Raw genomic sequence first — 26,312 nt, 5'->3', positions numbered from 1 at the left:
CCTAACCAGATCAGCCATACTGTCACTGGTACATTCTCCTGCACATCCACCAACGTAATATATGCCATCATGTGCCAACAATGCCCCACTGCTATATACATCGGCCAAACAGGACAGTCCCTACGTAAAAGAATCAATGGACACAAATCTGATATTAGGAATGGCAACATACAAAAACCTGTAGGGGAACACTTCAATCTTCCTGGACACACAATTGCAGATCTAAAAGTAGCCATCCTGCAGCAAAAAAACTTCAGGACCAGACTTCAAAGAGAAACTGCTGAGCTACAGTTCATCTTTAAGTTTGACACAATCAACTCTGGATTAAACAAAGACTGTGAATGGCTCGCTAACTACAAAAGCAGCTTCTCCTCTCTTGGAATTCACACCTCCAGATCAGCTGCTAGAAGTGGGCCTCATCCTCCTTGATTGGATCCACCTGGTCATCTCCAGCCTGATCCTGGCCTGCATATTTATTCCTGCCTCTGGAAATTTCCACTACATGCATCTGACGAAGTGGGTCTTTGCCCACGAAAGCTTATGCTCCTACACTTCAGTTAGTCTATCAGGTGCCACAGGACTCCTCGTCGCTTTCTCATCCTCCTGTATCTTAGGTCTTCAGGAATGGACAGCCTACACATGTTGCATGCAGTGTTTCTTTCTTAACATACTTCAGCATTATTCTCTTTTGGCTAACTTTTCATTTTATCAGGAGTCCTCCAATGGACAGGCAAATAGAACAGAAGGCCAAAACCAATGAGACAGTTCTACCCTTGCATACAGTGTGCAATATGACAGAGGTGCATGAAAGCAGAGTTGAGTGCAAATCAATGTCCACAGTTAGGGGACGTCTAGACTACAAGCCTCTTTTGAAAGAGAGCATCTAGACTGTAACCTCTTCTTTTGAAAAAGTGAGCCGCTTTTTCGAAAGAGAGCACCCAGGCAGTCTGGATGCTCTCTTTCGAAAAAGCCCTGTCTGCATTCAAGAATGCCTTTTTTCAAAAGAGCACTTTCGAAAAAAGGCGTTCTTCCTCGTGAAATGAGGAGTACCGCCGTCGAAAGAAAAGCCGCGTTCTTTCGATTTAATTTCAAAAGAACGCGGCTGTAGTCTAGACGCAGGTTACTTTTTTCGAAAAAACCCTGCAGTCTAGACACAGCCTTAGTTATTGTTTAGAAAGTGCTTTGAAAATGTACAAAGTTATATAAGTGGAAGGTAATACAACATGCAGATTATTTTTCACGTGCATAAGAAGAGAATGGGTTGAAGGATGTGGGAAGCAGTGCTCAGGAAAGGAATGGTTAGATTAAGGCTGTTATGATTTTGAGTATAGTGATCGATAAACATAAATATCTCAGTGGTACGAGGTAGGCTTATTCTACACAATTATTTTAATTCTGATAATGTCTACTATAACTTTGGAAACATGCTTAGGACACATAATGGAATGATAAAAAATAAATATAAATCTTACCATCCACTTCATTCAGAGGATCTTTAGGATCACCCTGAGAAGCAGATTTATAACTCAACACCTCTGAACTTGGTCCCAGCACTACACCTCCAGGTCCCTGCAGGAATGGCTGCTTCATTTTAAAATCTTCGGTCTCTTGTTTGGCATCAAAATGACCAGTCTGAGCTGGACGGAACCTGTTAACATAGAAGTTAGACCATTTAGTCCTGCCAGCGGAGCTTTTATTGTTGTTCCGTGCTGCCATCTTTTGAGAGACATAGGCCTGTAGTGCAGCAATCAGAGCGTTTCTGTCAAGCTCTGCATCTGACTCTAGTGGGTAGTTGTCCAGTTGAGGCTGTTTGAAGGTCCTCACTGCAGGATTCTCAGCATACTTTTGATGGGTCAAAGCAGGTGCTTTTCCTTTGGACTTCTGCATCATGTAGTCTATAATGCGGTCAGGTTGGATGTTATCCTGGAGTGAAAAAAAATAGGTTAGGTCATTATTGCAATGAATACTGCATCATAATGCTTACTCGTTATTCAGAAACTTGGGCATACATTCCATTGCATTTTAACACTAGGCAAAATTAATCAAGAAGTCAGAAACTACCATGCAAACCCTTCTACCAATGTGCAAATTCTAATATACTGGAAGGGGTGCTTTAAACAGATTTTGTTATCTGTGCTACTAATATCACTTTAGATTATTACAAGTGAGAAAACTATAAAATTCAGTTGACTTGCAATTATGTATGCTCTGTTTATACTCAGCTGGACAAAGAAAATCAAGGGGAGTCCATTTACCTTTTGATTTTATTCATTTCAGCTTCAAAATATCAGTGATGCAGTAACTGGGTTTCATACATTGCAGAACAATGTCCATTTGTTTAAAAAGAACTGTTTTCATTGGATTTTTAATGTTTCAAATTAGATTTTAGTTTTTGGTATTTCTTTTTAAACTATAAAAGGCATGTACAATGATCAGCCGACTCATCTAATTTAACATGTATTGTTTAGATGTTAAAAGCATTTTTGTTAAGATTGGATGTTTCCTTCTAAAGCAGGGTGGGCAATGAGCTCAAGGCAGTTCGCTAGGGTTAGCCCCTGGGTGCCCACTGGCCATGGGCAGCCAATATGCTAGATGGGAGAAGGCATCACCTTTCCAAGCCACTAGCCTGGCCCAGACAAACTGGGGCAGAGTGTTGCTGCCCCTAAGCATCCACTCTCCCCATGTTCTGGGGCCAGGGAGGGTGGAGAAGTGCACCATCCTCCCTCCCTGTGCTTCAGAGCCAGGGAGGCTGGGGGTGCCCTTCTCGTGCTGGAGAGGATGGCAGCTTTGTACTGCCCTGCCTCCCCATGGTGGGGGCAGGGCCTTGGTAGAAAGGGCGGAACTGGGGGTGAGGCTGGGGATTTGCCCATACAGTTGTCACTTTATACGGGTTAAGGCCACTTGCCACTCCTGATGGACGTGAATTGCCACGGACGGAAGAGGACTGGTACTGTGCTCCGAAGATCTTTCAAGGTGTTGAAGGCTTTGTCATAGCCCACAGACCATTGACTTTCTTGGGGCTAGAGTTCTTAACTAAGTAAGCAACGGGTGCTACTATTATGATTAATCTAGGTATGAATGGTCTACAGTAGCCAGCCAGGCCCCAAAACCATTTGACTTGTTTCTTTGTTGATGGGATTGGGCAATCAATCAAGGTCTAGACCTTTTCATCCAGAGGTCTATATTTGTCCTTCCTGATAGCATATCTGAGGTATGTTACCTAATGAAATTCCAATCGGCACTTGGCCTGGTTCGCCATGAGGCCTGCTTGCTTGCAGGCCTGTAGGACTGCCAATATATGCTCAAGATATTGATCTCAATTACAACTATTAATGGCTATATTGCCTATGTAGGTTACTACATACTGGCTTTGAGGTCAGTAAGGGCCATCTTTAGACATATGTGACATATGCAGCTGCATAAGGCACCACTGAATTTGGGGCACCAGTGTTCTTCTTATCCATAGATCCTTCACAGGTGCTATCCATGGATGCAGATACCCATGTATATAAAGCAGAAATCTGTAGAGCTGCAGGGCTCCACCAAGAACTTGCAGCGGCAACAGCAGCAGCATGTTTGGCTGCTACTCACAGGAGCCAGCTTCCAGCCCAGGTACCTTCTCCACTGTGGCTGTACCACTCCCATACCTACCACTGGTGTGGGCATCAAGCTCGAAGGCTTAAAACCTTACAAATTTAAAACAAAACATCCAGAGGTAGGCAACACTAGCAATCCAAAAGTGTTTGCGAAAGATTTAGGTCAGGCAAGTAGGACTACCTACCTAACACAAATATGCTCATATATTAGCAGATTTGTGATTTCCTGCTCCTTTGGTAAACAAACACAGCTCGAAAAGCAAAACCACCTCAAGCAATCTTATACAAATTGGATACAAAGTGTCAATCTCAGGCTCAGAGCTGATTCACTATCACGAGGGGACAGTCTCCCAGCAGCTTGACAGGTCACAGCTCTCATAGCTGGGGATACAACACAAAAAAGTTCTAATTAAAGTACAATATCCACAGCTACCTGTCTTGCAAGAACATCCAGTTGCCAGGCACTCTGAGCTAGTTGGGGCCAACTTAATTAAAGAACCCTCCTAGCTGTGTGCAAGTCTTTTCACCTGAACCAGAGAAACAATGCCTCTGAGATAAACAAAATACCACACGGGCAAATAGAAACATGCAGTCTGAAATCTCAGGAAAGACAAGGCCTGGGTAAATAATACAATACTAAAATAAAGTATCTACTAAAGAATAAACATTTGGTATGTTAATTAGTATGAAAAACAGTCTTTCGATTTTTGCAGAAGGAGGAGGGAGCCACCTACACTATGGAGCTTTGAATCTGGTAACTACTTCTTTTTATTTTTTTTCATATCTAATAATAAACATTAAAGGCTACTATGATAATTCCGTTTCAGTGCTGTTTTATTTGATACTCATGTATATGGACACTATACCATTGGTTTGCCTAATTTCATAGTTAAATGAATTTGACAGACTAAAACCTGAGGAAGGTAGTGGTTTGTTGGTTTTTCAATATTCGGAACTGCTATTGATTACAAGGATTTGTAAATTCCCTCTGTGGCACTTTTGGCTGCATGACAATAGAGACTGTTATCCATTATTATGGAAATAACATGTATTGTTTTGCAGATATGGCATTATTCACTTAATTCATGTCATTGCTGTAAGATCCTTAAAATATATATATTAAGCTGTCACCAGTCTTTTTAGGAAAATTCTAGCTCTCCTGCTTTAAAGAATTGTTTTTAATCCCAATAATCCCTTCAAGTACTGATGTAGTGCAGGATCAAAAATACATGAGGGCAACAGAATTCAGAGCAGTGATGCACTAAACATGGCTTTTTTTGGAGAACCATTTGCCCAATGTGGACGAGGTTTACAGATGTTGAAGAACCATTTTAAGAGTACAGACACACACAGCATCCCCAAAATAATTTTACTAGGCACTTTCCCAGAACCTTTCACTTTCTGTGCTTATAAACATTAATTCATCCTTAGCATCCATTAACTTCAGTGAGGCCACAATAGCTAACCCACAATAGTTGAACACCAAGTTCACAGTGCCTATTTGATAAGGTGGCAAAATAAACTGCAACATAAAACACATTCAAACCAGATTTCTTTGGATAATAACGAGAGAAAATAAGAATTTGTCAGAGGCCATAATAAGCTAAAGCTTTTCTTCAGCATATGCTTTTATATAGACGTACATTCTTTCAGTTAGAACAAAGCTCAGTACTGAGTGAACCACACACCCCTGCATCATATGTAAATGTACTATGCCAGAAATACCATATGCTCATATAAATCCTACATATCTGAACAGAACTACAAAAAGTTTAGTCCAATGACTTGATCAGCATGTGGGTTGAGAGTTTTACAAAAATGATATTAAATGTTGTGGCATACTTTCATATAAAGAAAAAGCTGGCTGATGAGACATTTTGATACTCTGGACCAAATTAGGCCTTAGGATGCTTATGTATAATTAGAATTATAGTCAATGAAAACATCCATGACGAATTTAGTCCTCTGGACAAGCAAGAATTAAAACATCTTCTCTCATCACAAATGACTTGTGTACCTATAGCAGTGACATGACACCATGCAAGAAACCAACAACATTTAGTTCTAGTACTGGAAAGACCATTCATATGCACTGAAATCAATAAATGGCATGAAGCAGAGCCCTGCTATAGTCAAGCCATGATAGAATATCAATCACCATGTACACAATCGTTATGTTGATTCATAGTTTTCAACGCCATAAAGGACTATTATTATAATCTATTCTGACCTCCTTTATAACATCAGCCAAAATAGTTCACTAGTAATTCTTCCATAAATATCTTTCACTTCTTTTCTGAGAAAAGTAACTTGGAACCCATTTAAAAGCTACATCAGAGCTAATTGTTAATTATTACCCTGTAGTGAACAATGTCAAAAACTTACTGATGATCAAGCAAAATGGCTCCACAGAGTCTCTTTTCATCAGAATTAGTGATGACTTTACCTCTGAATCCCGATTGTGCAATTTCAGTGTAACAGGATGGTCTGGCGTCTGATTGCATATAATTTGGTAATCTGCTCTGCTGTAAATGCAGTTGGCACAGATTTGATTGTGAACTGTATGGTCTGTCTTTTTTTAAATGGTTAAGTACTCTTGTTACCTTTGTGAACAAGTTCTTCAGTTGTGTTATGAATTTTAATACTAAGGTGCATGCAACTCTTCTTGACTTTAGTGGTGATGCCCCAGTTCTGCTGTTGGCTTCCCATGTCCTCTTCACCATCCTCACCCACCTAGATGTTTATATTTCCCTCTCTAATGTCCTCTCTTAAATCATTCTAGTTAATAGTTATGGAACATCCTAGTCTAGAGCCTTCACAATTCCATCCAGTGACAGTCTGTAGCTCTGTCTCTCTACCTGTTATACCTCCTATTTTGCTAATGTTCTTGCTTATAGGTTCTAAAGGAATAACTTATGCATGAAGTGGAAGTGCCAGTTTGCCTTTGCTTCCATAGCAAAAGAAACATTAGTTTTACCAGATAATGTGAGCCAAATAATTGACAACAAACTCCATATGAACTGTAGGAGTTGTGCATCAAGGTAATCAGCGCTGACTGGTTTATTAGTATTTACCAGTTCTCTTTCTTGGGAATACTTTGCTCACATGTCTTAAGTCTGTTATGGAACTGTTAGGGTTCAGAGAATGGTCTTTAAACTATTTTTCTGCAGGGATATGGTTGTACTGGTACATTGAGATAACTCATTACCTAAAGGCTAACTTACTATAAGCATCCATTATAAACAAATCTTGGAGAAATATACACATTTTAAACTGAAGTCAATGGATTTATTCATCTGCTTAAAGTTGAATGCATGCTTAAGTAATGTGCTGGATCAAAGCCACAGTTCTCAAATTCTTGCAGAATCAAGCCTTAACCTTAAAAATTTCCATCCACGATACAAAACTGTTTGCTGTTCCACAAAACCCAAACATGATATTATAAGTAACAACCTTCCCCCAAAACACATTTATGAAAGACTAATATTAAAATTGCTGTCAACTCCACCTATTCACACCCGAGTCTTCTATGAGCTAATAGTAAATCAGGAAAACATTTTAAAATTTGCACCGGCTCTTACCATCTATTATTTACTGAGGTGGTCATCAAAAAGCAGCCAGCCCTCAGCAAGGAAGCACAATGTGTGATGTTTGCATCATAACACAGCAAAGCAGTACCACATTACAAGGATACTTGTTGAACCAAACTCTAATTTGCATTTAGCAAATTAGAATACATAAGCCTGAGAGGTGCCGAACAACATGTATCATTGGCCATCTGTCCAGGCCACCTGAATAATAGAGATTTTAAATGAAACCATTAAATCTGAGTAGTGTTCAGGTAATTACTGAAAATCAATTACCTGGAATTTTGAATAACGGCCCTGTGTCAGCAGTATAGCTTTGCAGCTGCATCAGCTCACTTCTCCTGACATCCAGCTAGTGTGTCATATCAGCTAGGCTCACTAACCATCTCCTACTTCTGATTGACTGAGGAAACCAGCAGGACTCTTCTTAACGCCAGCCCCAGCAATAGCTAGCTTTGTGTTCAGTGCATGTGCTTGTTGATTCTCTGTCTCCCTGCACCCTGCCTTGTTCCACTCCTGTTTCAGAACCCTGCCTATTCCTGCCTTCCCCAACTCAGGGCAATGCTTTGACAGGCAGCTCTAATTTCTGGTTCTGATTCTGCCACATCCCTGGGCTCTGGCCTTCGTATTCTGGCTCCTGCCTGCTAGCAGGGTTGCCAGGTGTCCGGTTTTTGCCCAGACAGTTCAGTATTTTGGTCTTCCATCCAGTAAAAAACCCCAGAGAATATAGGACATGTAAAATGTCCGGTATTTGCTGTTTTCCTCGGATGGAAGGCCGGAAGTGTCTGCGAGGTTGGGGGGAGCAAGGAGCACAGTAATTTAAAGGCTCAGTGGCTCAAAAAGTTTAAAGGCGCAGTGGCATCTGTGAGGGCGAGGAAAGCAAGGAGCACGGTGATTTAAAGGGGCAGCGACCTCTATTTTTTTCTTTTTTTTGCTCAACCAATTTTTCCCTGCCTGTTTGGGATTTTTTGTGAAGGTATCTGGCAACCCTACCTGCTAGGCCTTAATCCTACTCCACCTTGTAGTCCAGACTGACCATGACCCAATTCCTGATACCATTAGCTGGTACTTAGCACACATAATACCACTTGCTTCACACTTTAGATCTTTAAAGCACTTTATGTCCTTTAAATAATTGGCATCTCACCCCTGTGATGTAGGTAAATTTGATTCCTATTTTACAAATGGTTGAGCTGTACAATCTAAATGAAACCATAGATCTTCTTGTCAGTAAACAGAATATTTTTTCTTAGTCAATAATGTTCAGTCTTCTAGATTAAAACTTTAAAAAATGCATCAACTGGCTTCTCGCTTTTTGTGTCCCAGTTTTGTGCTTAAAACTTAGTATTTACATCTCTAATTATTTGGGTTTTATCCACAGCTATATAGCAGTGAAAGTACTCAAGTCTGTAGTTGCAGTGCAATTCTCCCCTACAATTTTTTCCCCTTCTTAAAGCAAAAGTAGAAACGGCAGACAAAAGGACAATCCCATGGCTAGGGTGCGTGTCTAGGAATTGAAAACTGGATTAAGGTCACTGTGCCATCAAAATTCTTGTATAATTTGAGCCAAGACAATTTCTCTCTCTGTAAAATGGAGATAGTAACACTTCCCTATCTCACAAGAGTGCTGTGATGATAAAGACTACAAAACAGTCAGATACCATTCCAAATGGGACTAGCTCTCTCCAATCACCCATTCCTCTTGTCCTCTAGCTTCTGTCCAGTTCTTTTATTTTCTTTTTGATCTGACAGGCATAAACAAGGATTGTGATATGCTAAACATTCGACTTTAAACTTATTAGAATAGCTTTTAATTTTATTTACAGAACAAAAATAGGGCCCAAGATTTGTAGAATCAAAAAACATTCAAATGTACAGCCTGGATACTACAGACAGCATCATGGCAGGATATTCCATCGCCATATTTTGATCAGAGCAGCTTCCTTCAGGGCAAGGCAAGAGAAACAGAATCTTCTCCACATTCCATTCTCCAGAAGAGCAAAGGAAAAGTAGGGATTTCCTCCACACCAACAAGGGACTAAAAAAGCAGTGTATTCATTCTCCCCTCCAGATTCCCCAGGACTAGGGCTGACATCAGCTGAAGGCAGGGAGGATAAGGCAACTGCTAAAGGTATGGGGTGGGGTGGATCCATGCTTCCCAAGGTACTAAAGGAGCAGTGAAGGCTCTATCTAACTCTTCCATACCCAAATGGTACTAAAGATCAAACTGTGCTCACTCTTATCCACTAGCATACCAAGAAGAAACAACAGGAGAGCCTCACAATCCCAGTAAGCACCTCCAGCACAAGAGCTCAACAGCGTCTTTTCCCAATACATCTAATTCTTTATGGCCAATGTCTATCTATATCCTTTCTTTTCTTAGAGACCCTTTGCCTCTGTAGTATGGCACTTTTCTGTTTTTCACCTTGCCACAGTGGGCTTTGCACCTTCTCCTCAGTCACATTTGTTGAAGATTCCATTCCAAGGCTTTCCAGGAGACCTAGATGTTATTTTAATACATATCCACAATATACCAGCATGGCTGCTGTGAACAATGAAACATGTCCTCCTTTAATACCAAAATGTTATCAATGGTATCAAATATGTCCTGGGCATTCTAATCCAACAAAATGAATCACCTGCTTAGGTTTCAGCAGAGGCAGGGATGTAAATAAAACCAGTTTTCTCTGAAAGGTTAAGACTTGCTCCAATTTAGGGGAAAAATCCATAATTTGAAGCCTCGGTTAGCCTGTATTTTCAGCTAGCTAAACGCCATGCCTTTTCAGAGTGAGTGAATTAAGTCTAGGATTTGATGGAAAGGCTTCACAAATATTGACAGTACAGAAGTTTGCAAGAAGGTAAAGCCTTCATTAGGCCTGGGTGGAAGAAATGCCAGCTAATGCCTAAGGGACAAATGCCACCAAGCGCTCATTTTCTGAATAATCCTTTTCAACAGAACTGCAGTGAAATGTTCTTTAGAGCTGTAAGCTCTGGGAAAGACACTCACCAAGACTTGTGAAGGACTTGCTGTTTGTCTGCGGGTGAGGTCATTATCAAATGCCAGAATTACCTATTGAGCTTGCAAGGGATATTGTCTAAAACGACTAATATAAAAAAGGAATTCAAACTGCTGCAAGCATCAGAATCACTAGGACTTTTGTACTTGAAAGTAAACTACAGAGAAAGTTTGTTGTGTGCCACAATTTAAGTCTCATTATTATTACTGCTGTTATGGTGTGTGAGGTGAACCTCAAACTCAGTGAGAATTGACCATGCAAAGCATGGAATGCTTAGCTGTCTCTGAGGTATCCGGTTACATGTGCATTTTAGAATGATGTTGTACATAATTGTTGACTTGAAACTTGATGAATACGCTAATCAACCCCATTAATCTGCTTAATGTAGACGCATTTGGGAGATGGAAGGAAAACTACAGACCAAGATTTTCAAAACTGGATTTCTAAAGTTTAGCTTTACCCTGTAAATCCCTTAAATAAGAATTTAGGAGCCTAATTTAGAGGTTACATTTTAAAAAAATCAGAATTTTATGAGGGCCAATCAAAATATAATTTCACATTCATGCAATTTTACATTATTTTAATACCACAAGCTGTTCCAACAAACTTTGCCCATACTTCCCAATAGCGAGGAAGTATGTAGGCATAGTGCAGTACTCCCTGCAAACACTACAGGCAGGATAGAATTGCAGAGGACAACACACAGATTTTTTGGGATCCAATTGAGACCTGGAGAGGACATGGCTCAATGGAAGTGGCAGAAAGAAGAGGCCAAAAAGAGTCTATATTTAGCAATATAGATGGTAATTTTCAGTGTAAGAAGTATATGGAACTTCTAGTTTTCCTGTATTTTCAATAAGGAAAGTAAAGAAGAAGAAAAGGGGAGTAACATTATTTAATGTGTGCTCAGAATGCATCTACATATGGAGAAAAATATGAAAATGTGAAATATCCATTGTGGTATGAAATCAAAACTGAACAAAATCTGTATCTGTTTTAAATTTTAAAAGTGGTTTAACTCTATTAAATGCAGTATTAAAGTTATTTTCCTTTTTCAAACCATGAAATTAACATGGCTCGCCATCTGCTTAACTGATTCTTAAACACAATGACTTCTATTTTATTTAAACAATACTCCTTTTACAGTAATACATTGTATAAATATGGAATGTTCCACTTATTACTTTTTGAAAATCAGCAGCTGCCTTTAAATTATAGAGGTTAGAAAGGTCTACAAGAGACTATAAAAGGATAATTAGCATCTGAGACATTGTTTGCTGTCTGTTTTTTACTTCTATTTTGTATTACGGATAACACAGCCTGAGTCACGATCAGTTGTTTTAAAATGTTCCTCAGTGGAAAGCATCCTACAGTTTATTTCTATATGTGCTTCATTTCCAGATTTTCTGCTCTCTCTCCTACTCCCCCAGGTTTCTAAGGACCTATCTCCATGGCAACACTCAATAATGTTGGTGGGTGGTGTTATCACGGCAGGCTTCCCTAACAGAGGATTTCAAACATATGGATTATTTATGAACTCGCATGACAGCACCAGACCTACTGAAATATCTTTTGGGCAAATTTCCTCTTCTCTGAAAGATAAAGGCTTCAAAGAATGCCATTTTCACTCAGTGTCCTCAGACTCAAAAAGCTCAATTGAGGCACCAACAGGAGCGAGCCCATTCATTAGCCTCCCACACCTATTTTGTTGCTGCCTGAAAGTTTCCCTTATTTTAAATAAGTACCTTTTGTCATAGCGTATAAATTATACCCGCTGTTTACTCCAGTCCATGATATTTGCGATACTTCTGATTTCAGACCATAATACTTCAACGTTGTAGTAGCCATGTTATGAGGACATTAGAGAGACGAGGTAAGTGATGTGTTATTAGAGCACTTCTCTTAGAGAGACAATCAAGATTTTGAGCTTACCCCAGGGTGGGCAATATTTTTGATGGGGAGGCCACTCCAAAAATTTGGAAAGTAGTCAAGGGCCACACTCTTCCATGTTAATGGGAGGAGGTGCAGGGTCTGGGATGGGAGATTGGGTGCAGAAAGGAGCTTGCAGTAAGGGATTGGGGTGTAGGAAAGAGTGTGGGGTCTGGGAGGGAGTTTGGGTGAAGGAGGCAGTTGTGACCTGGGTTAGGGGCCTAGGGTGCAGGGGTTTAGGTTGTGACCTTGAGCAAGAGGGGAGCGTACTACGATGGACCTAGGGAGCGTACTACGATGCAGGAGGGAGTGGAGGGGTTTGGGCTGTGACCTAGGGTAGGAGGAGGTTGTAACTTGGGACAGAGGGACTGGAGTACAGAAGGGGCTGCAGGGATTTGGGTTGTGAGCTGGGGCAGGGGTTTGGGTGCAGGTTCGGGGAGGGGATATGGGAGGAGGAAGGGGAGCAGAGTGTTTGGGTTATGTGGGATAGGAGAGCAAAGGGTTGCGGTACCAGAAGCAGGCTCTGGCTGAGAGACTTATCGTCTTGACTCCCAGCCAGCAGCCTTCTCAAGCAGACTCCCTGCCTAGCATGCCCCCTAACTGGCTGCAGGGGCATGTGGTTTTTCAATGGCTACAAGCCTGAGAGGGTGGGGAGAGTGTGCTTTGCAAGCTGCCTGTTGACAATAGGCTACTCCCATTGGCCGGAAACTGGCCAATGGGATTGTTCTGGGGGTGGGGGCAGCACTTGAAGCACCACTACCACTCTCCCCCAGGCTCACAGCTGTGAAAGAAAAAAGGCAGTGGCAGCCACTTTTCTGACGGGGGAGGGGAGGAGGCACCAGGCAAGCAGGGAGTTTGCTTGAGGTTCCCTGCTACATCTGCGGGCCAGATCTGGTGACTTGGCGGGCCAGATCTGGCCCACAGAGGGTATTTTGCCCAGGTCTGTATTACACAGAGCTCTTCTTCAGGTCTGGGAAAGGTACTCTCTTCATGGCTACAAGGCAGAACAGATTTTTTTTAGCATAAGATATTTCAAGGGCATATTCAAGGTATTAACACCCCTCCAATCACAGTGGGAAAAAAGGGCGATGGGAAGGCAGAGAGGGTGGGGTTCAGTGGGATATAGATTGTTGTAATATGCCATAAATCCAGTGTTTCTATTTAGTTCATGATTTTTAATATCCTCCAAAGTTAGGAATGTAAGCTTCCAGGCTTGTCTTTTGAAGTTGTTGTGCAGGTTTCTTTTGAAGATGAGAACAAAGAGGTCAGATACAGAGTGATTCGCTTTGTGAAAAGTGTTCACTCACAGGTGATATGGTGTTTTTGTCTTTTATGAGTGGCATGAGTTCACTGTGAAAGTTCATTTGAGAGTGTGGTGATTGTCTAGTTTCTCCCATATTGTTGTTAATGGGGCCGTTAGGGCACAACACATGTGATAGACATGTGTAGGACCCATTAATCTTGAAGGTTTGTTGGGGGGGGGGGGGAAGTGCTGATCATTGTAGCCGTGGAACTTTATCTACAGATTTTGTATTTCCTGTTCTGGTGCTGCTCTGAGCTGGTGTGTCTTAGTCTGTGGGGAGCTTGCAGCTGATGAGGTGGAAAGGTCTTTGAGGACCCAAAAAGGGGGTTCAAAAAGATTTATTTCAGAATGTGTTCCCCATTGAATAATGGCTGTAATTGTTTAATGAAACCCTATCTGGATTCCATTTTGGGGTGATAGGAGCATAAATTCATAACCTCGTGCACTTTGTCACTCCAGAATATTTTATATGACAGTTAAATAAAGAGTCAGGTACATGTTCCACTGCAGGGAATCACCAGAAGATGCTACTGAGATGGTCTTGCTAGTTCTGTGTATCTGAGTCATTGGCTCTTGAGACGAGGGAATGAGGGGGTGAGGAAAAGGGGAGAGGTTTGTCACAGGTGGCAGTTTGGTTTAGATACCAAGCAAATCACCAGTAGAGTTTATCTTGCATGCCTGATATCTCTCTAACTCTTAAGAATCTTTCTTAGGTGCAGATGCTGCCTCCAAGTTACATTCATGCAAACATCCAACACCTTAAGATACTACATGGTGCCAAAACATTACCCAAGAGGTCAAAAATATCTGCCAGTTTATTCAAAATACCATATTGTACTCCATAAACTTATCAGAGACATGTTTAAAAAAACGGAGCATATCTCTTGACTGTGGATAAATACCTCAGAGTTTATGTATCTACGGGCTTTTATTACATTCGATTTTACAATGCATTTCAGTTGTGGGATATTAATATGCAGGAAGCAAACCTATAACAATACAGCACATTAAGATTGTACCTCTTATAAGCTCACCTTTTTTGTTTTTTTGTTTTTGTTTTTTGTTTTTTGATGGCTGCTTTTATTTGCTTTCCTGTGTGTCTTAACTCAAACAAGAAAAGCTAGTAGCAGAACATAAAGGGAGAGGGCAGAGGAGGAGAAAAGAATTAATATTAAATGTAGAAAGCATCTAAAGGTACAACCTTGACAGAAGCTTTGTCATTCTTCATCCTTGGATATAAATCTGGATCTGCAGATTGTGAGAGAATACCTAGGTAGGTAAGATATTGCTGAAGAGAGTTGGCCAAGTCCACATCCTTTTCCAGCTCATAATTCCTTTCATTATCAGCTCTCTGCTTTGAAATCCTGCATATGAAAACCAAGGAAAAGAATATTACTGGCATAAATGATATATACTGAACTCAGAAAAAGTCATTATATTTTAAATCTGAAGTTATAGGGGTCAGTTCTATGTGAAGAATGATCTTAACATAAAGTATCTAAAAAGTTTTAACATGACACTAGAAAATGTGGACAATTTCTATATTTTCAGCAAAAAGAAAAAAACTACTTATATGGTAATAATGATTATGATTAATGATCTAATAGTGAAGTATCTACAAAGCCTCAATCAAGATAAAGTTTTGTCCAAAGGCAAAAACTATTTGTAAATGCAGAAGGTCACATTTCAGTGTACCTGCACTGTGCTTACAATAGAACTTCAAAGACTTTATTAAAGCTACAATCATTTTATTTCATTTCAACCCTTTTCATTTCAGCCCCACGGATGCATGCCACACCTAACTGGCAGAATCCCTAAACACCACTGGGAAAGGACAAGCACTGACTAATCAACCAGTAGGGCTTAATAGAGATTATGATATGGAATGAGAGTTTCTTCTCATCCATCCCAGTGACAAGGACTCTCACATGATATATAAATTACCTATTTTTATAGATTATTTAGCTTGACTCTGAGCTCAGATTGAGCCAGCATGCAATGGTATGATATAGCTATACCTCTCTGAAACTATTCCCATATTCTTCACATTCTCTTTTTTTAAGTCTCCAACTCTTATGTCTGCCAAAAAGACACGCAAGATCCTCAAATGTGACAGAGGCTATGTCTACACCACCCAGTCTTGCACAAGAACATATGCAAATGAGGTGGGGCAATGAATATCGCCACATCTCATTGCATACTTAATGAGCTGCCATTTTGTGCAAGGGGCTTTTGCACAAGAAGGAGCAGTTTACACTGCTCCTTCTTGCGCAAAAACCCCTTCTTGCATAAGAGCCGTTCTGCCGCTTATTTTCAGCTGTGCTTCAATGTAGACACTCACTGTAGCAATGGGAGGCGTTCTCCCATATCAATAGTAATCCCCTTCCCCAAGAGACAGTATCTAGGGCACTGAAAGAATTCTTCCAGTGACCCTGCACTGTCTATCCTGGGGTTAGGTTGGCATGGTTACATCTCTGAGGGTTAAGGCTTTTCGCCCACCATGGCTTTTTGCCTGAGAAACAGAGCCATGCCAAATTAAATTTTCAGGGTAAACCAGAGCTCGCTTTAGGGACTCACACAAATTTACTTTATTTTGAAGGGATAGTTTGGAAGAGTAACACTGTGCTGAGTTTTATTTATGCATTAATGAAGCATCAAGACCAGGGAATGGATGGTCAGGCCTATTCATCAGAATCCAGGTTGGAAATCAGGAACCAACGAGTTAGAGTTGGAGTCAGGATCAGTATCACACCAACGTTGGGGCCAGAGTTGAGGTCAGGAGTTATGCAAAAGGCTGAGCCAGTGTAAGCAGTCTACCCTATATTAGCATTGGAGTATTTGGTGCCATCAGGCTCTTAATATATTTAAAAAACAGAGCTGCAGCTAGGGAGGACCAGGAGCGAGTCAGGAATCAGCTGACACTGCACCTTCTGCAGTTTTATTAGATCAATCAAAGAAAGGAATCTGAGATTCAATGTAATGAAGGGCCACAAGGGAGGCAGCTTTCCCAATTATATAAGCCCTCAGCAGCTGGCTGAATTTGGCACAATCTTTCACTGGAGCCACATTTCCAAGAAAGCAGGGGGAAGGCCAAGAGTCAATGCACAAGCACTGGGTCTCTGAAAGACAGGCCAGGCAGATGAGATTCTAATAGGAACAAGCGGAACTCACAGCCTGGGGGCAAGTATGGTTATGGTTACTTTGATACACTCTACATCCTCCTTAGCTTGGTCGCTAAATCATTGAGATGGCTTCTGTGGTGAGAGCCTCTTTGGATTAGTTGGTCTTCACTGAAGCAGAAGTGTAGAGTAATTTAGAGAGCTGTAGAGGCTTGCATAGCATATGACAGCCAGTCCCAAGGTACCAGTCAGTCACAGCAAGGTGCCCTGCTTGGAATTGCAGCAGTGCTGCGAGTTGTAGCCCAAATTTGTTCCCCCCATTCCAGAACACTAATTACATCAGGACTTAAAAGCAAGACATTAGAAGGCAACTTTATGGCTGACTTCTATGGTTCTCATGTTGGGGAATCCTCTTCTGTCCAAACATGTGAAGTTTAAAAAAGTATATGCTGCTTTTACCCAGCACAATGGGAGTGTGCTTTCACCACCGTGTCCAACGAGATATGCTGATTCTGGGGGATTCAGGCAATTGCTATGCAGAGGACTATGGGGGCATTACTATAATTTACTGTAGTTCTTTCTAGTTTCCCATGTTACTTACATCCCTGTGCAAGCATTCTGGTACACCAAGATGCCTTCTCTTGTTCCAGAACTCTACATTCTGCCTTGTCAGGCAGGTTGTGCAAGTCAGATTATCGGAGTTAAACTACATGTGCACATGCATGGGAATACACATCTCTCCTCTCTTTCTACTTAGCTGAAAAACAGTCTAATATTTCTGCCAATTTTGAACCTAGTAGGTCAGTAACACTTCTGCTTCAGTGAAGACCAACTAATCCAAAGAGGCTCTCACCACAGAAGCCATCTCAATGATTTAGCGATTCCAAATACCCTAAACCAGTGGTGTAGCCAGAAAATCTGGCCATAAATCTCACATCAGTGGCTGTTGAATACTTAGCACCTTTTACAAATCTGGCCCTTATTTAGGTGTTTTGGCCATTGTGAAAACATATTTCCAATAATGAAGACTGATCACCTAAAACCTGGATTATATTGCCTTACTCATGTAAGGAGCAGGGCATCAATGTTTCAATAGAGAATCAAAATTCTTCTTTAAGAATTCAAAATAATTACTGACATGCCAGTGTATGGCAATTCCCTGAGAAATAATAGTTAATATAAGTAAGAGCAATTTTATTGTACATGCATTGTCTCTCCATTAGTGCTTATTAGCCATTAAGAGTTTATTGTTCAGTATCTTAATTCAGAACATGCTTATATGCTAATGTTAAACTTCCATGTTATTGGACCACTGAGTACACTATCACTAGCCTTTAAAAATGCTATTTTTAATGTTATTCAAGACTAATGCAACTGAAACTTTAATATATAGTTTCTCTCACACAGATACAAGTTTGTTTTCATAAGCTAATTCCAGAAGAAAGTTCTCCTATGGGCCGATTATTTTATAACCGTCTATCCTACTTCAACTAGGATATCTTCAGTTATCTAAAAATCAAAGAGGAGTCCTACAAAAAGTGGAAACTAGATCAAATTACAAAGAATTAATACAAACAAACAACACAAGTACGTAGGTGCAATATTACAAAGACCAAAGCACAAAACAAGATCTAATTATCTGGAGACAAAGGGTACAACAAGAAAATATTCTTAAATATATTAGAAGCAAGAGGAAGATCAAGGACAGGGTAGGCCTGGTAATTATTAGGGGGGAATAACAACTGAAAATGTAGAATTGGCAGAGGTGTTTAATTACTTTGTTTCGGTTTCCACCAAGAATTTGGTGGTGACTAAAAACCTAACATAGTGAATGCCAGTGAAAATGGGGTAGCTTCAGAAGCTAAAATAGGAAAAGAACAAGTTAAAATTACTTAGACAAGTGAGATGTTTTCAAGTCTCCAGGGCCTAATGCAATGCATCCTAGCATACTCAAGGAGCTAAGAGGATATCTGAGACATAAGCTATTCTCTTTGAAAAGACATGGCGGATGGGAGAGACTCCATAAGACTAGAAAAGGGAAAATATAGCGACCATCTACAAAAAGGGAAATAAGGATAATCCAGGGAATTACAGACCAGTCACCTTAACCAGCAAAGAGAATGGAGCAAATAATTAAGGAATCCATTTGCAAAAATCTAGAAGTGATAAGTAACAGTCAGCAAGGATTTGTAAAGAACAAATCATCTCAAGCCAACATGATAAACGAGGTTCAGGTTGGAATTTAGGAAAACCTTCCCAGCGGGGTGGTTAAGTACTAGCATACATTGCGTAGGAAGGTTGTAAAATCTCCATCATTGGAGATTTTTAAAAGCAGATTAGACAAACGTGTCACAGAAGGTCTAGATACTGCTTGGTCCTGCCATGAGTGCAAGGGACTGGGTTTGATAACCTCTTAAGGTTCCTTACATTTCTAGGATTCTATGATTATGAAGTTTTCTATTCTTCTCCCTTAACCAGATGGTACTTGGCAGTATCAGAGACCAGATATTGGACAGGATGGGCCACTGGTTTTATCTGGCTCTTCTAGTTGCTCTCTGATATCAGTGCAATCAATAGATGTACAAGGGTATTATATAAGCCACCAACATTTTCCTATCCTATTATTATTCTCATTCAGGGTGCCTGCAGCATTCACTCATTTTCATCCCTGTTCCTTACTAGCTTTTAAAAATACAATTACACCACTAGTTTCTCCTCATTCTGTATTTGATGATTTACATAAGATTTTGGTCTTCAGAACACTCCACAACTGTATACCCATGACTATGGCATGTAACATTATGGGAGACTTACCTTAATGTATTGGAGCCATCAGTTAGGAATGAATCAGGATGCCAGCGGTGGATTTTATGGATGTTTGACAGTTCCAAGGCAATAACATGTTGCATATAGTCATCTTGCCAGGTAAAACCTGTTAAAGAAGGACATACACATAAAAAATAAGCCTAACTATTTTAGCAACTGACAAAGTTTGGCAAAAACCTGTCTATGTAAACAACTATAAACAGAATCTCTGTTTCCCGAAATGTTTTTCTCTGATTGCTCCAGGAGCCAAACTGCAGGTTCCCCTCTCCTGCTGATACTTTTATTAATCAGGCCTTTGTAAGTACTCTTCAGAAATGGTGATCCTGTTGAAGTGTTCTCCTGTAGGAAGATAGTAGGTGGTGTGATGAGGTTTAAGAGGAGATTATATTTAATAGAATTTTAGTGTGGCTAGACTTTAAGATGCTAGAAATCATCTTTACTGTATAATGAAAAGTTATTTTGGGTTAGTTATTGAGAAGAATTATTTCTAGCTTGACTTCTGTGGTACAGCTTTCTAACTGAATTGTGATTAATAATGGACAGTTATTTCTCACAGGTGATTTATTCACTTCTCTGTACCTCGTAATTTATACAGCACATTGCCCTTTCCCTGTAACCTCCTATAAAGCCAACCATTTAAAATGGTACAGGGATAGTGTTGTTTCAGTGAAAGCAGTTATTGTGAGGGTTCATGTACCATATCTGGGGACCAATTTCTGTTATCTTTATACTCAAATGTAATGACAAAGAGTTTTATAATCAAGGTACATTTAGTTATGAAGGTAACTTCCTTGTGATTATGCATTAATTAGATGCACTGCTGATCACATGATAATTATGCTTGGAATAATGATATAACTCTAAGAATAATTGTTACCCAATTTATAAATTTTACATGTTATAGTAATACTTTAGTTTATAGAACTGCCCCATGTAATCACTGTATTTAATTAATAAACATCATGTAACTGCAGAAATATTATACTTTTATACCTTCCATAGTTGCACAGTAACCATAACACTCAGTAAAGGTTGTTATGAATTTACATGTACCCATTTAATAAAGTCTGTGATCATTGTAAGGAATAACCTTTTTATAAATATTTTCTAGCACGTATAGCCTACGCTTTGAGTTTGTCTTGGCAGCAGGTTTTCTGTGTAGAACACTTACCTATTTCACACACATAGTGCAAGGCTTAGCCCCCATCTATACTTATGCAACAGAGAGCTATGTTCTGGTGTTCAATTTAGCAGGTCTAGTTAAGGTCCACTTAATCAAATGCTGAGTGCACCTCTAGTCAGCACTGGTACTCCTCGCAGCTGTGAGGAGGAAGAGAAGCCAACAGGAGCATATGCTCTTGTCAGCTTCCCAGTATAAAGCCAGTGCCAAGCTTGGCTTATGTTATGCGAACTTCAGCTACATCATGGATTCCCAAACTGGGGGGTGTGAAGAAATTCCAGGGGGCGGCATGAGGTGACCCAGCCCTCCCCCCCCCCAGTCAATTCCTCCCCTAAGTTTTGCTGCTATTGGGGGGGCATGAGGGTTTCTCAAAAATCAAAAAGGGGGCGTGATGCTGAAAAGTTTGGGAACCACTGAGCTACATTATTTACTTAGATGGAGTTGCTTACCTTAAGCCCACCCTCTAAGTCTAGTGTTGACCAAACCTTAATGAATGTTTGTAAAGTGCTTGAGATCCTCAACTAAAATGCATTATACTCTGTGTGACTATTCATATTAGTCTTTTTGTTTCCGTTTTTGTCAAGAAGATTGATGGTGATGGGATGCCTAACATACTGAATGCTAGTGGAAATGGGGTAGGTTAAGAAAGTTAAAAATTATTTAGAGAAGTTAAATGTATTTAAGTCACCAGGGCCTGATGAAATGCATCCTCGAATACTCAAGGAGCTGATAGAGGTGGTATCTGAGCCTTTAGCTAGAATATTTGAAAAGTCATGGAAGTTGGGAGAGATCCCAGAAGACTGGAAAAGGGCAAATATAGTGCCTATCTATAAAAAGGGAAATAAGAACAACCCAGGTAACTACAGATCAGTCAGTTTAACTTCTGAGTCAGGGAAGATAATAGAGCAAGTAATTAAGGAATTCATCTGCAAACAACTGGAAGATAATAAGGTGATAGGTAACAGCCAGCATGGATTTGTAAAGAACAAATCATGTCAAATCAATCTGATAGCTTTCTTTGATAGGATAGAAATCTCGTGGATAAAGGAGAAGTGGTATATGTGGTATACTAGACTTTAGTAAAGCATTTGATACGGTCTCACATGACCTTATCAATAAACTAGAGAAATACTACCTAGATGGGGCTACTATAAGGAGGGTGCATAACTGGCTGGATAACCATTTTCACAGAGTAATTATTAACTGTTCACAATCATACTGTATACGTAGGATGTAGTGGCTAGTACAGCTAATAGGAAATACTTTTCTGTGTAGACTAGACTTTGGGCTTCTGCGTAAGTATCTTGTTGAATATGGGACCTATAGAAGTATGGGGATAGCAGGGGGAAGAGTGCATAGTTACAACATTTGGAAATGCTCTCTAATCACTGAAGTTTCTCTTTGGAGTGGGAAATTTAATTTTTGTTACTTGAAAGTTGAATGAAACCCTAGGAATCACTGGGGCAGTATGAGGGTTTAGCAAATTTAAAAAAAATATTGAAAAAAACTATTTGGCACTTAATGGATCTGTGATGGGGCATATGCCCCACACTGGCCCTTTAAGGGTGAAAACCCAGCCCTGGTAGAGGGCTGAGAGCAAAGTCCACAGCTGTGGCAGATAGTAGCCAATTAGGGCCCAGTTGGGGGCTACATAAATAAGGGCTCGTAAATAAGGAGAGAGGAAGAGAGACTCTTGCTGGGGGCTTTCCGGGACCATATCAAAGGACATTACCCCCAGGGAGTGGGGTGAAAGGTGGAGAAGGAGGCTCAGCCTAGGGCTACTCCAAAGGAGGGGGTGATGAAGGCAGAAACCTCAAATAAGGGAGTCCCTGAGAGAGAGGGGCACCCAGAGAACTGAGGGGATCCACTTGGGAGCCAGACGAGCTTCAATGGGGACCCAAACCGAGAGAGACACCTCTGGAAGGGGGCTGAGACACTGGAGTGGGCACTGCTGAAGGAACATTGTGTCCTGAAGGGGACATTGTGGTCTGGAAGTGACACAGGTCCAGAGCGTGGAGTGAGGACATGGGGAAACACCAGCCACAGGGAGGTACCCTGAGGGCTAACAAGCTAATTCCCAGTGCTACTGGCAGGAGGAGCCATGGAGGTAAGTCCACCCCATGACAGGATCCATTCTCCATTTCTTCTTTCCTCTCCAATCCTCAAAATAAAATTATACATAATTTTACTATGAAAATACTTTCTTCAAAAACATTTCCGATTTTTATAGCTATTCTAAATTATTTTAAACACTGGGAAAAAAACAAAAGTCCAACACTTTTTCAGATCTCTTGCAGTCTTTTCAAATGTAAATCTCACTTTTTCAAAATCAGTACTGTAAGGAGCAGGATTCAAATCATTTGCAGACCTTTACATCCAAGATTGCTCAGCAAATGTATTCTTAGCTGGGCACATTAAGAATGAATCACTGTATGTTTGCAGTAATTGTTACATGGCATTAGTCAATTATTTTAGGATTAATGTGTCTATTGTGTTCAAATTTTTTCCACTAATTGTTTTTAGAAAGTCATATAGAAGAAAATCAGGTACAGGTGATTATAGATATTCAGCACAATGCCTCAATTAGATATAAATGTATATTGAAAGCATTAACATGTCAATAAAACAATAAAAAAAGTCTGTATATTTTAATCAGTAATTCCAAAATAATTATGGACCTTTCCTGTAACTATTTTTCAAATAACCCCACTGAAGTCTAAGGGACTACTCATGTAAGTAAAGACTACTTGGCATGAGAAAAGGTGCTAAAATAGAGCTTGTAGTTGTAATATGAGATTATGAAATAGAGCAAAGGTTGTCAGTCATTCCAGAATATTGCAAACCTTTCATGAGTCTGATTTGTCTTGCAAACCCCAAGTTTCACTTCACTTAATAACTACATGCTTACAAAATTAGATATTAAATATAAGTGTCACAAGTACCCCACTACTGAAAAATTGCTTCCTATCTCAGGCTATATCTACACTGCAGGCTTCTAGTACAAGAAATTTTGTGGAAGAGATCTTCCACAAAAAGTTCTTGCGCAAGAGCGCATCCACACTGCCATAGATGCTCTTGCGCAAGAAAGTTCTGATGGCCATTCGCAGAATGGCCATCAGAGCACCTGTGCTTTTTCCAATAGGGGGTTTCTTTGCACAAGAAACCCCTGTTGTCCAACCACACATGCCTTTTTGCGCAAGGGCTCTTGCATAAAAAGGCTTATTCCTCATAGAAAGAGGAATAACTCTTCTGATGATCTACTGTTCTTTCCCCCAAAGCCAACCCTGCACTTGCAACCCCCCAAAAATCTATTCTGTAACCACTCTGGGGTCACAAATCCCAGTATGAGAAACACAATCCAGATGAGTTGACGATCCCCACAAGATCTCTCCATAACACTAGAATAGAGTGTACAAGCACACTCACATACAATTTTCTAGACACAAAGCCTAGGATTTATCAACTATATTTGCAAAGAAATACAAAACTTACCCCTCTGTGTTATTTATATCCACAGACTTACAATTCAACATGGTTAACAGCCATTTCAATAAGCTTTCATCTACACAGTTCTTGTCAAAAATCAGCCATCCTGGGCAAATAACACCACAGGACAATAAAGAATGGTAATCTTACTTTTTGATGGTCATCATAATTATGTGTGTAGTGGAATCTAAGAATATTTTCTTTCTTTCACTGTATTATATTAGCAATTTTTTCATAATACATCTCAGAATATCACAGGTATGAAATAGCCAAAGTGTGAAAGAATACAACTGGGGCATTAAAAGAGAATAGAAGAAAGAAAAGGTGTCTCATCAGGAAATTAAAAACAAAAGAGGGATTTTCTATTCTCGAATCCTTAGACTTATTTCTAATTCCGATATGGGTGCTTCACAAGACAGTGGTGAGGAACCCAAATCTTTATTAGTTCAGGAAAACCTTCTCTCCTTACCCATTAGTCAATTTTTTTTTCTTTTTTAATGTAGCTAACTTAGGAATTGCAGTAATGTATAACACTAACCTTATACCAATCATTTTCCAGGATTGTTTCAATATAAAAAAATTCTCTCCCACACACTGCGCTCAATAAAATAGCACATGGAAGAGTTCTAATACCAAGCTGACAGCTGCAATCAAAATTAATGTTGAGAAGCAGTGTATGACGCCGTATGGCAATTTCCTGTCCCCTTTGTCTATACCATCACACCTAGTGGCTGCTCCTGGCTCACAACCCAATTATAACAATTTAACTCTGCTGGCTGAGCAGGATCACAGTGGTGCTGTTGTACACACATTACTTCCATGTCACTAAAATGGGACTGTACTGTGGGATACCCAGCTACCGATTAACTGTCCCTGCTGGAGCTCTGTCTAGGCTGTGCATTTTCTAACAATGAATTCCCAGAGATGGAAAATGCAAAACCATATACTTTCATTGTGCACTTTTGTGACAGAATGATACTGGTGGGCAATTAACTGTTGCAAGATCTCTCCTGAGTAACACTGTGAGGTACGGAGGCTTGAGCAAAAGCACAGGTCTTGATATTCTTTCACCTCATAGAAGAAAAACACATATTTCCTTCTCCTGGGTGAGGCAGTAGAGGATTTACTTCCATTTTTACAAAATTGAAAATCCACAACCTAAATTTATATGGAAAAGAAATGATAAGCCAGAATCGCTGAGAGCCTGAGGTAGATCTTCACCACAGCTGTGAGAATTTGAAGTAACTCCGCACAGCCTGAGCTGCTCATCAAAGTGAATGAGTTACATCAATGTAAATCTGAAAGTAACAGAGATCAGTCTGGTCCTTCCCATACTAGTACCAAAGGCTCTCTCTTGATAGTTTCTTTTAGCTGCAGAATTAAACACAAACCATTACTATTATTTTGTTACAAAAGCACCCAGAAGCACCAACTAGGCTCCTAGGCTACATCAACACTGCAAAGCTATTTCAGGATACTAGAAGTATCCTGAAATAACTATGCCATGTCTTTTGAGAAGTGAGATAGAAATGTAGCCGTGTTAGTCTGGTGTAGCTAAAACAAAATACAGGACTATGTAGCACTTTAAAGACTAACAAGATGGTTTATTAGATGATGAGCTTTCGTGGGCCAGACCCACTTCCTCAGATCAAATAGTGGAAGAAAATAGTCACAGCCATATATACCAAAGGATACAATTAAAAAAAAAGTGAATACATATGAAAAGGACAAATCACATTTCAGAACAGAATGGTGTCTTTTGAGTGCACCCATTTTTTTTGAAATATAAATGACTCTCTATTCCGATGTCCCTGTAAACCTCATTCCATGAGGGTTAAGGGACATTTCAGAATTGCTCTTTATTTCAAAATTTGGTGCTGTCTGGACAGCACCAAATTTCAAAATAAACTATTTTGAGGTAATGGTGCAGTATAGATGTACCCCTATTGTGCTAGGGTTCATTTACACAGTAGGACTTAACTCGAAATAAGCTAGGCAAATTGAGCTATGTCAATAAGCTATTTCGAAATTGGGAATGTCTACACAGTGCTTATTTTGAAATAGAGCAATCTTCCTCTGACTTCCCTTACTCCTCGTACAATGATGGTTACAGGAGTCAGAGTAAGAAGTCCTCCAGTTTGACAATATTTCCATATTATTTCATAATAACTGCCTGCTGGGTAGATGCAGACTAAGGCTGTGTCTAGACTGCAGGGTTTTTTCGAAAAAAGTAGCCTTTTTTCGAAAAAACTTCATCTGCGTCTAGACT

At 40.1% G+C, this 26,312-nt stretch overlaps 1 protein-coding gene across 1 annotated transcript in view; it reads right to left on the bottom strand.

The window, feature by feature from the left end:
• Positions 1 to 26,312, bottom strand: part of PTPRN2 (protein tyrosine phosphatase receptor type N2) — a 938,219-nt gene that overhangs the window by 590,906 nt on the left and 321,001 nt on the right. The window contains exons 4-6 of the mRNA XM_075922745.1: positions 19,366 to 19,483; positions 14,634 to 14,796; positions 1,473 to 1,923 (exon numbers count right to left, since the gene is read on the bottom strand). Coding sequence (XP_075778860.1) covers positions 1,473 to 1,923; positions 14,634 to 14,796; positions 19,366 to 19,483 — 732 coding nt within the window. The remainder of the gene's footprint in view (positions 1 to 1,472; positions 1,924 to 14,633; positions 14,797 to 19,365; positions 19,484 to 26,312) is intronic.

The sequence above is a fragment of the Pelodiscus sinensis genome, chromosome 2, assembly GCF_049634645.1.
Source record: "Pelodiscus sinensis isolate JC-2024 chromosome 2, ASM4963464v1, whole genome shotgun sequence".
Lineage (NCBI taxonomy): Eukaryota > Metazoa > Chordata > Testudines > Trionychidae > Pelodiscus > Pelodiscus sinensis.
This window is presented reverse-complemented; position numbering and strand designations above follow the sequence as displayed.